General features: G+C 62.7%; 1 protein-coding gene across 1 annotated transcript; it reads right to left on the bottom strand.

Annotated features, from left to right (window-relative positions):
- Positions 1-983: 983 nt before the first annotated feature.
- DDX49 (DEAD-box helicase 49) lies at positions 984-11,003 on the bottom strand. The gene is made up of 13 exons (XM_075902863.2): positions 10,844-11,003; positions 9,953-10,076; positions 8,785-8,870; positions 7,647-7,768; positions 6,788-6,975; positions 6,374-6,514; positions 5,543-5,618; positions 5,110-5,186; positions 4,572-4,669; positions 4,026-4,100; positions 3,192-3,280; positions 2,741-2,812; positions 984-2,192 (listed from the first exon to the last, which is right to left on the bottom strand). The coding sequence occupies exons 1-13, from the start codon at positions 10,956-10,958 to the stop codon at positions 2,019-2,021; spliced, it is 1,437 nt and encodes a 478-aa protein (XP_075758978.2). The 5' UTR covers positions 10,959-11,003; the 3' UTR covers positions 984-2,018.
- Between the last annotated feature and the right edge of the window lie 87 nt (positions 11,004-11,090).

Here is an 11,090-nt window from a genome sequence, read left to right as displayed (position 1 = left end):
GAGCCGGGGCTGAGCGTGGAAGGAATTGAGCGTGCAGAGCACGTGGGAGCCGCGCAGCAGCTGGAAAAGGGGGGGAGGGGGCACCCCACACTGCCCCAGGTCCGTGACAGCCACGCCCCCTGCCGGGGAATCGCTGTGCTGGCCGGGGGCACGTGCCGAGCCGGGGTTTAGCCCCGAGTCCCTCCCTCGCCCAGCCCAAGACACGCAGCTTCCCTCCCCCCCCCCGCCTGAGCGAATGGGGGGGGCTAGTTCCCCACTCAGGCTCGGCTCCAGAGGCGCAGAGCTGGGGGGGGGGATTGAAAAGGAGGCTGAATGGAGGCGAGACAAAAGGCCCTGATCAAAGCCGGCTGTCACGCAGCGCGGGGGGAAGAGGAGAGAGGCGCCCGGCGCTGAGGCCGCGGCAGAGCGAGCAGGCGCTGGGAGGGGGGGACTGAGCCAGGCAGCAGCAGAGCCCTTGCGGGAGCAGCCTGGTTCATCCCGGGCTGAGGGGTTTGCTGAGCAGCCAGCAGGCGTGGGGCTCCCAGAGCCGGCAGCGCGGTTCGTACCCAGGCAGCGCGGTGGCCACCGGGGGAGCCAGCTCCTCTTCCTGCCCCGGGGAGCTGCACCACTCAGACCCCTCCAGATGGGGCCCCCCCTCTCTAGCCCCAGCAGCCGGGTTCACTTTGCGCCTGGGGGGAGCCGCACCTGGGGCCCGGAGGCCAGAGGGGCCCAGGGATGCAGTCCTCGCCCAGACGGACCCCCCCGGAGCGGGGCTGAGGTGAGGGCCCCCCCACTGCATGGGATGCCGTGTGCCAGAAGTGCTGCCCTGGCCCCCCGGCAGCAGGGACACGGGGACAGGCCCGCGAGCTCGCTGGCGAAGGGAAACCCGTCTGCGATTTGGGCCCAGCCCCTGAAGCTGGGCAACGGGCACCCGACCCCCCCGCAGCCGCGTCCCTCGGCTGGCACCGCCCGCCGGGCCGAATCCAACCTCTCCGAGCCGCTGCCCCTGCACAGGAGAGGCCCCCAGGCTGGGACCCCCTTATTTATTGCACGTCAGTATTTCTTGGAAGCAGGGAAGTGACAGAAAACATCCCCCATCGCCCACCCTGGTTGCTGCCAGCAAGGGCGGAGCGCTAGCCCAGCCAGCCACCCCGGAAACCCCTCCCAAGCGGAATCTCTCCCCCGCCAGCCCCCGGAGCACAAAGTTTGCTGCTTCTTGTGGACCTGGTCACGTCCTCCCGCCGGGACAGCCGGAGCCATTCCTGGGGCAAGAGCGCCCGGGAGCGAGACAGACGGCTGCCGCCAGAGGCCACGGAGCAGGGGCCGCGAGGGGTTTGGAACGAAGGCTTACGTGCTCCTGAGGTGGCTGCCGAATCCTGCTGCCGTGTGAATCCCCGAAGGCGCGGGACTGGCGCCGGGGCTGGAAAGCGCCACTCTCGGAAGGGAAGAGGCCCCGAGATGTACGTGTGGGCAGCGGGGCCCGAGGGAGCCAGCCCCAGCGCGGGACAGAGCTGAAATGAAGCTCCGAGAGGCCTGGGGGCAGCCCGGCTTCCAACAGGGGTGATGTGAATTAGGAGGTTACCAGACCTGCCTCCCCTTCCCTCCTCTCCTCTCCTCACAGCCCCAGCTGGGCCAGGAAGCCAGGGCCCCGCTCAGAGATTTTGGAGTCAGACTCGGGAAGCAGCTGCCGATCTAACCCGGAGCAAGGGGCCAGCACCAGCCCTGGGAAGGGCGGGAGCAGGTGAGGAACCGAGAATCTCCGTGGCCAGGACCAGCTCACCCAGTTTGGATCTCTCCTTTGTGCTTGGGGGGGACGGGGAGGGGACACCCCGGAGCCCCGTCCTGGCGGCAGGAGGGGCCACCAGCCGAGGCTCTGGCCGGGAGGGAGAAGGGAGATGCTGGCAGAATGAGCCTTTTCCCTTCGAACACCAACAGCAAGTCTGAGCCTCCACATCACCCACTCCCAGCTGGAGTCTCTAGGGGGACAGGAGCCCCGGGCAGCAGCTCCCCCGGTCCCCAGCGGTACATGCCGGGGGCTCTCACTTCTCCAGGGCTGCTCGCCTCTGCTGCCACTGCGCCTTCTTCTGCAGCCGCCTCTTCTGCCGCAGCTGCTGCTTCTCCTGCAGCGTCTGCTGGACCCTCTCGCGGAACTGCTTGTTCTTCTTCTTGATCTTGGCCAGCTCCGCCTTCCTCTTCGCCTCCAGGTCCGGGTCCTGCACGGGCAGACGCCGAGCAGCTAACAACAGGCCGCCCAGCCCTGCCTGCCCCAGCTGCCTGGAGATCATGCGCCCGGGTTCCCTGGGCCCTTTACGCATCCTCGCCCACAGGAGGGGGCCTGGTCCCAACAGGGCACCTGATGCCAGGACTCCTGGGCTCTGTTCCAGCCTGTGCAAATCTGGGCACCTCGCCTCCCCTCTCTGCGCCCACTTGGCTTCTCCTAACCCAGGCCTGGCTCTCCACTTTCCTAGCGCTGCCCTGTGCTGACGTTCCCCTCCCCCCCGGCTACTCCCCCAGCCCCTCAATCTGCTCCCCCACCATGGAATAATTGTGCGTTGCGCTCACCCTGCTCTCTGAAGCGCGACTGACTCTGGAGAGGGGCTGATGGACGCTGGGGCCCAACATGTTCGGAGGCCTCTCTTCGTCACCCCCCTCTCAAAGCACCCAGAAGCCCCACAGAGGGAATGAGGCCGAGGGGGATGGAGGGGCCGGGTCTTGCTCCCTGCCAGGTCAGCTGGCAGGAGTGGTAGGAAGCCCTGCTCACCTTTCCTTCCAGGATCATTTGCTTCCGCTTATTTATTTCCTTCTTCTCGTCAAAATCAGTCGCCTCCAGTTTCTGCCAACGCAAATCACAAAAGCGGGGTGAGGTGCCAGGCCCTGAGCGGGCTGGAGAAAGGCTCCGAGGAGGGTCGCAGGCCTGGGCAGAGCCCCGACGGGCTGGGCGCCTGGCAGACCCTTGCTCCAACGCCCAGGCCCCCGGCATACTGCTGAGGCCGACAATCAGATGACGGGCCCACCTTGGAGATGGGGAGCGACAGATCTGGGTCCCTGCCCAGCAAATTGCAGGAGACGAGCTCCCGTCCTGCACAGCCCTCCCCCGGCAGAGGGAACAAGACCCGGCTCGCCCCACCGCCGCAGACCGACACGGTGAGTGGGGCAGTGCGGCTGTACAGGAGGCCAGCTCCCGGCAGGGCGCCCCACGCTGGGCTACTTACAATTTCACACTCCCTCCGGACCACGTTCACCTGGGTGAGGATGTGGAGCACGGCCCGCTCCTCCACCGAGAACTCCTGCAGCTTCGTTTCTAAAACGGAGACACAAGACGAGCACGCAACTCAGGGCCTGGCACGAGACCGGGGCCAGACCCTCGGGGGGGGGGGGGGAGCCAGGGTTGGTACGGACCCAGAGCGCGCCAGGTAACTCCCCTGGCTACCAGCCCATTCAGCATCACTGGGCATCCCACAACCCCCAGAATGAGCACCCTCCCTACTAACCAGCGTTCCCACACGCGGAGCGCTTGGCTGGCTGCCCACAAGAGATTCAGGTGCCGCTCGGCTGATTGGCAGGGCCCCCAGCTAGGTTTTGTGTCGATGAGTGGTGCACATTCACACATACGTCAGTGCAGCAAACAAAATGCATTCTGCACATGGATGGAAAAAATTAGGTGCGGAGGCCAACGTTCCCTCTAATCCCGACAGAGAGCCGGGCCCATATCATGGCAGCTTCAACTGCAGCCAGGAGTCTTCCTGAAGGAGCATTGCCAGGCGCTGCTAACAGCCGCCACCTCCCCTCTCTGGGGACAAGGGGCCCTGTGGAGGCAGCTGCTGCTAGGCCCTCTGCAATCCCATAGGGTGCAGGGCGCGAGTAGCACGATGTGAGCGCAATCGGGGCTGCGCCCGCCCCAGCAGCGAGCCCGGGGGAGGCTCAAAGGGACTAGATTTGCCTCGGCTGCAGGACGGGGGAGGGAAGCCGCTTTTCAGCTCCCAGGATGGTTCTGGGCCCGAGAGGCCGTGGCCACAGCCCTGCCAGCGCGGAAGCTCTCCACTTACTGATCTGCTCCTCGATGGCATGCACCAGGTGGATGTCGTACTGCGTCACCAGCGTGATGGCGAGCCCGTGCCGGCCTGCGGGGGAGAACCAGGTGGCGCCAGTGACCAAAAGGCTGACAAGCAGCGAGCCCACGTTAGCCACAGGAAAGGGGAAGAGCAGAGGGGGGAGCTAACCGGCCCCCAGCCGCCACATAGCAGCTGATGCCAGGTGCCTTATGGGGAGGAGTGGCAGGGCACCCTGGCTCAGAAGTTCACTCTGCTCTCCGAGGAGGGGCCCAGGCAACAGGAGGCAGCGCAGGGAGCGGTTGTAGGCGGACGCTGGGTCAGTCCGATCTGACACTGACTGGACAAGAGGGGCTTCCAGCCAGGCGAGTAGGTGAAATCCCAAAGGCCTGTGAGGTACCCCCGGTCAGCCTGGCGGTCTGAGGGTCCCTCCTTTCCGGTCGTAAATGGGCCGAGGATGGGGGGAGGAATCCTGTCAGTGGGTCTCTGCTTTGAACCGGGGCGTTACCCGCCATGTCCCTCTTGCCGGCTTTCCTAGCTCACCTGCACGGGCCGTCCGGCCCACCCGGTGGATGTAGATTTTCGGCAGGCCGGGGGTGTTGTGGTTGATGACGACTTGCACGGTTGGAATGTCTAAGCCCCTGGAATGCAAGCGAAGAGAAGGGGGCTGGGGAGGCGGCAGCAGGGCACCCCCCGTTCACAGTGCTCACCTGCCACCTTCGGAGACCCCCCCCCCCCACGCTCCCAGGCCCTGCCGTGACCGGCCCGATTCCAGGGACTCACCCACTCCTCGGAACCACAGACCCAGACAGCTGCCTGCCATTCCCCCCGGGGCTCAGGCAGCCCCTCAGCCCACGAACCCGCAGGCTCCAGCAGGGAATGGACCGAGAATCCAGCTACTGCAGGTGCACGAGCGACCTCCAGGGTCTTCCCTCACCCTGGGCCAGGCCTGAGGGGGAGAATCCCTGCCTGAGCAGACAGCACAGAAGAGCCCCCCTCTCCAAACCCCAGCCACAGCCCTCGGGTGGTTCTGCTGCTTAGGAACCTCACCGAAGCGCTAACCCCTCCCCCCTTCTCCTACCTGGCAGCCACGTCCGTGGCGATGAGGATCCTAAAGACGCTGGACTTGAATTTGGCTAAGGCTGCAAAGCGCTGCTTCTGCCAAGGGAGGAGTCTGGGTTAGGAGCCGGGGGAGGCGCACGACCCACACGCCAGGGAAAACAGCCAGACGCTGCGGGCGCCCGTGACTGGACTTGAAGGGCGGGCGAGGCGCGAGGCACCTGGACCCGGGGGAGTTCCGATGCCAGCCCGGCACCCGCCTGCCTTGTGCTCAGCAACGAGGCTCTCGGAGCAGAGAACCGGGGTCAAAAGCCAGAGATCTCCCGAATGTCTGGGCTCCACACGGAAGAACCTGAGCCCCCTCCATTCCACGGCAGAGGACACGCACCCTCCTCCTTGTACCCCAGCCCTGCCCTCTCCTCGTGCCCCAGCCCCACCCCCACCGGGTCACTCACCTGCCTCATCATGGAATGCAAGGCCACCGAAGGGAAGTTGAACTTCTTCAGCATCATGTTTAAGATCTGGCAGCTCCTTAGAGAGGAGACGTTTCCCCGTTACACCCTTGGTCCCCAGAGAAGTCCAGAGCCTACAACAGAGCCTCCGGGGGGTCCAGGTACACAGCGGCTCAGCTCGGCTCCCCACGCCACGCTTGGCACCCACTCGCAGGTGGACATAGGGCTGTTTTTTAAAGGGGGGGAATCCAGGCTCTTCGAAGAGCACGGAGAGATTTCCCGTTTCCTCTGGGACAGCACGTCTTGGGTCAAACCCCGCGACTGGACTCGCTCACAGGGGGGAAGGCAATCACACACTGTAGCTGTAAGGGGCCTTGAGAGGGCAACGAGTCCCTCCCTCCCCCTAGCCAGGGAGCCCCAGCTGGGCCCAATGCAGCCGGAGCACCGAAGGGGCCCCGGACCCTGCACCGTCAGGACTAAGCGGAGACTTGGCTCTTCCAGTTTGTGCTACGTTCTCAGGAGCTGTGAAAGGGCTCTGACCCCGCTCACCTCCCTACCTGCAAGGGGTCCCTTATCCTGCCTTCCTAACCTAGTGGGGGAGCCAGTTCCATGCCTGGGGGCAAATGGTGCTGGTTTGGGGACGCTCCCGGGGGGGGGGCTCAAACCCACAACCCTTGGGTCCCCAGGCAAATTCCTATCCCCTAGGCCACGCCAGAACCCACCCCACCCCAGTTCTGCCTGGACGAGGGGCGCACATAATTGGTGGGGAGTTTGGGCGCTGAACTCCCAAGCCCAAACAGCGCCAGGGCGACCAGCAGGCGGCTTCCGACTCACTTGCAGGTGCTGGTGAAGATGATGATGGACCAGTCCTCGTGCTCGTCCTGGAAGGTCTGAATTAAGTGGACGAGGTAGGCGTCCTTGACTTTCTCCGGCACGAGCAGGTAGCGCTGAACCAGCTCGTCCACGGTCCGCACCCTGTTTGGGAGGGGAAGGCCCCATAAAGAGGCATTATCCTGAGATGGGCCAGATCTGGGGGAGGTGAAGGGGATGGGGGGAGAGGGGAGGATGAAGCCAGGCACAGGAAGCGAGGTTCAGCAAGTGCCCCCCTGTCCCACCTAGCAGCGCAGGGTGTGACTGGGACACTAGGGCGAACGGGGGGGAAGGGAGACACCGATCCGCTGGAGCGCCGCCCGGAACGCTGGCTGCTGGGGAAAGCCCAAGACTCTGTCACACCCCGGGGAGACTTACTCGGCCTGAGACTCCCAGAAGAAGGGCTTGTTCATGGCGAGGCTCTTCAGCTCGTTCAGCGTGTCCGTCAGCGTGGCACTGAAGAGCAGCGTCTGCCTGGTGGCTGGAACTGCCCCCAGAATCACCTCCAGATCCTTGGTGAAGTCGGTACAGCCCTGCTCCAGCAGCCGGTCAGCTTCATCCAGAACCTTCAACGGGCAGCACAAGCCAGGCTGAGGAGCGGCAACCCCTAGCAGAGGGCCCCCTGGCCTCCCAACCCAGCGCTAAAGCCCACTCTGTGGCCAGGGCGAAATCACCGTCTCTCGGCCTCAGTTTCTAGAGAGCCCTCCCCGCCTTGCCAGCTGGGTGTAAGAGCAATCCATCTCACGCTGTTATGTGTTAGCGCCACATGGGGCCATGACCGAGGTATGGCAGAGGACTGGGCAAGGGAGACTGTTTCACAGCGATGAGGCCTAACACAAGTTTCCCCGGACAGATTTTGAGCCCCCAAATGCTTCACCATAGCTAGTGGCCGCCCCAAACTCAGCGAGGTGACTACACAGAGGGATTGACGTGCGACTGACGCGGCAGGTGACAGGCAAGACAAGAGAGGGGCCTTTGCATGATGGCAGGAGAGTGACTGGGCGCAGAGAGGCTGTGTCCACCAACGCAGGCGCCCTCCGTCAGTCAGCACCCTGATACCATGGTGAGGGGCTCCTCACACGCGCCATCAACTCATTCTCTTGCAGGGCCCCTTCTGGGACAAGCCGGCCCATTTCCACGCCCCAGCGGCTGGAAACGTGGCTGTTCGGCTAATGGAAAACTCAAGCACGTCGGCCCAGCCCAAGGTACCCCCGCCGCAGCCGAAGAGCTGCCTTACCAGGAACTTGATCTTTCTGAGGCTGAAGGTGTTGGAGCTGCGGAGGTGATCGGCCAGCCTTCCAGGCGTGGCGATGACGACGTGAGGCTTTCGGGAGAGCTCCAGAGCCTGGGCCACCATGTCTGGAACAACACCACCAAGGGGGCTGAGCTATGTGCTGCCTGGGCCCGGGCGAGCAGCCAGCCTCATACTACACCACGTTCAGTGCCCTCAAGTCGCACCCACCACAAGGGGAACAGGGCACGCCCCATCTCACAGGGCTGGACACTAAAACTGGCACCACATAGAGGAAGAAACCCAGGACACCACTGTGAGAAACAGGTTTCTCTTAAACGCATCTGCTATTTCGGCCTTTTCAGCAGCCCTCTCCAGCTACTTAATGTTGCGAGGGGACAACACACAAAGCAGGATTTCCAAAGGCGCGTTTGAAAATCCCAGCCTGAGCAAACTGGAGTGACGCTCGATAGCGTCGGTCTGACACCTCCTAGGCTACATCTATATTGTGGCAGGTTTTCGCAAGAGGAAATGCAAATCTCGCACTCATTTGCCTTTCCTCTTCTGTGTAGACATAGCCCTAGGCAGAGCACAACAACTTCCTGGCAAAGAATGTAGCGTCCAAGGGAGAAAGTCTCACCCACCAGGCGTGACAAGGACACTGCCTCATTCCTAGCGAGAGACCGGGCCACAGTGGCACCCAAATGCGGCTTAACTGGGCAGTTCACTAAGAGGCACTTGAGGGCTTCTGTTTGTTTCTTAATGAACAACAAATCACACAGCTGGCAGCCATGTCTGCTCAGAGTGTCCCCTCAATGATAAAGGACACCAGCAACAAACCCTTAGTTTAGCCCTCCCCTTGTCGTTGCTGGGAAGGGACCGCCATACATTAAATACAGAGAAATCTGTTAACGGGTGAGAATCGCTATATTTTGGTCCATTTCAGGTGAGTATAAGGCTTTCCTGAAACTAGACAATTCCACGTTTGGGAAAAGCGGTTTCCCTAAAACCGCCTTCTCCCCCAGTCGCGGCACAGATTTCAGAACTGAAACGGCCCAGCAGCCCCCCTTAAAGCGAATGAGAGACTTAACGAACGGCGCCTCGTCTTGGCACAGAGGCCGGTTCTTAACCAGCGCGCACATACCCATCCCGCCAACGATGATGCAGTCCTTCAAGCCAAGCGGCTTCCCCAGAACCCGGAACTGTTCAGCAATCTGATAGGCCAACTCCCTGGTGGAGAAAAAGAAGGGAAAAATTGGACGTGGAAAGAGCAGCATCCGCCCGTGTGTGAGCAGTACCTGACAACCAGCTTCCTAGTGAGTACTGGGCCTGCCAAGGTCCCCAGAGCTCAGTGAAAAGGTGGTGGTGCCAGATACCAGCAGCTGTTAAGATCCCCCAATCTAGGGCGAAAAGGACTAAGGTAAAAAGGAAACTAGTTGGAGACCACAGTTGGCCTGAATTAACAAATGCAGCCCAAGGAGGAGGGTCGTGCACCTCCGAGGCCAAGAAGGAAGCTCCTGCCACCCCAGCGAGGGCTGAGAAGTTCTCTGATCCTGAGGGGAATTCTTTTGGGGGAGGCTGAATTAAACGAAGAGAAGTGGATCCCAGCAAAGGGGACCATTGCGGAGGCAGCTTGTTAAACCCTTCTCCTGCGATCCAGAAATTATTGAGGGTTACGCTGGCAGGACTTGGTCCTAGCAGGATGGGCATTCTGGAGCAGCACTGTTCCAAACTCCGGTGCTCAGGATGCAGACAACCAGGAATGCAGGGAAATGGCAGCAGCAGCAGCCAGGAAAGTTGTTTGCCCAACATCTGCTGCCCTTTGGCAGGTTAAAAAAAATCTGATCGAATGCCGTGGTTATATTGCAGTCACACGGCAGGAGATCAGCGACTAGAGAATGAAAAGACTGGGCTTGTTTACCACAGAAAGCCATAACAGGGTAAGATTAAAGAATATAGAACAATTCAGACACAGCACCCATCTCCTGTCTTGGTCTGAACATTGAAACTAGAGAACGCTTAAATATTCGGCATAAACACTTTAGGGGAGGGAGAATATACCAATCCACCTCCCTTGTACCTTTCTCTGAATCTAGTACTGGCTGCTGTCAGGGCCAAGGCACTAGACATGGGCTATCGGTATGAGTCAATATAGCTATTCCTAAAAGGTCCACACACTCAAAATCCCATTACCAGGCATGGCTGGAGCAGTGACAGATGACGCTGATGACGGAGTGGCATGGCGAGAATCATGTCTCTCAGGAGACAAAGGGGTTTGTGGAAAAAAACCCAGAGACACGATTCATGCTCACCGTGTGGGCGTCAGCACCAGGCAGAATATACCATAGGGATCCTCAGAGAGTTTCTGCAGAATCGGCAGGACGAATGCAGCCGTCTTGCCGCTGCCCGTCTTGGCGCAGCCCATGCAGTCGCGACCTGCGGATCAGCAGTTCCTGGTTAATGTGCATGGGGAGCAGAACCGGGAGAGCCCCTTCAACCCTCCACCACTTGACCCCGATAGCCAGGGAACATTTTCACTCCAAGACACAGGTGATAACACAGAGTGGGGGGGGAGAGGGGAAAAGAACCAGGGGCTCCACCATGGCAGATGCCGGGGCGGGGGGGAGGGAAGGGGGAGTGCCCAGTGGGGCAGAGACAGAATGGGGCACCCCAACAAGGGAATAATGGGGGGTGGGCCCTCATAGGTTGTAGGTGGATGCCGGGGGGGGGGCCCAGAGTGGAGAGAGGGGGCGGTCTGGAGGGAGAAGCCCAGAAAGGGGGGATGCCGGGAGGAAGGGGCGGAGGGGGAAGGGAGCCAGAAGCAGGAGGGAGGGAGCAGGTCCGGAGGGGGGAGCCCCATAAGGGGAGATGCCGGGGGGGCGGAGGGGGAAGGCCTGGAGGGGAGGGGGGAAGGAAGGGGAATGCGGGGGGGGGGGCAGAAACGAGAGGGAGGGGGCAGGTCCGGAGGGGGATGCCGAGGGGGGGGGGCAGGTCCCGAGAAGAATGCAGGGGGGGGGGGGGCGGAAGCGGGAGCCGGTCCGGGCGATGCCGGGGGGGGGGGCAGGTCCCGAGGGGGAAGGGAGGGGGATGCGGGGGGGGGGGCCGGAAGCGGGGGGGGGGGGCCGGTCCGGGGGGGGGAGGGAGGGGGAGGGGCCCGGGGGGGGGAGGTCCCGAGGGGGGGGTTCCGGGGGGGCTCCCCTCACCCTGCAGGATGGGCGGGACGCAGGCGGCCTGCACCGCGGTGGGGCGGCCCATGCCCAGCTGCTGCGCCTGCTCCGCCAGCCAGGCGGCCAGCCCGAGCGCGCGGAAGCCGGACATGGCACCGGGCAGAGGCCGCGCCGGCTCCTCGCACGCGACGGGCGCCCACTTCCGGCGCTGCCCATGCGCGTCACCAGCCCCGCCCGCTCCCATTGGCTCCCCGCTCGCAGCCCCCCCCCGGGGAAAACTACC

This window comes from Pelodiscus sinensis, chromosome 32 (assembly GCF_052426305.1).
Source record: "Pelodiscus sinensis isolate ZL-2025 chromosome 32, ASM5242630v1, whole genome shotgun sequence".
In the NCBI taxonomy this organism is placed as follows: Eukaryota; Metazoa; Chordata; order Testudines; family Trionychidae; genus Pelodiscus; species Pelodiscus sinensis.
This window is presented reverse-complemented; position numbering and strand designations above follow the sequence as displayed.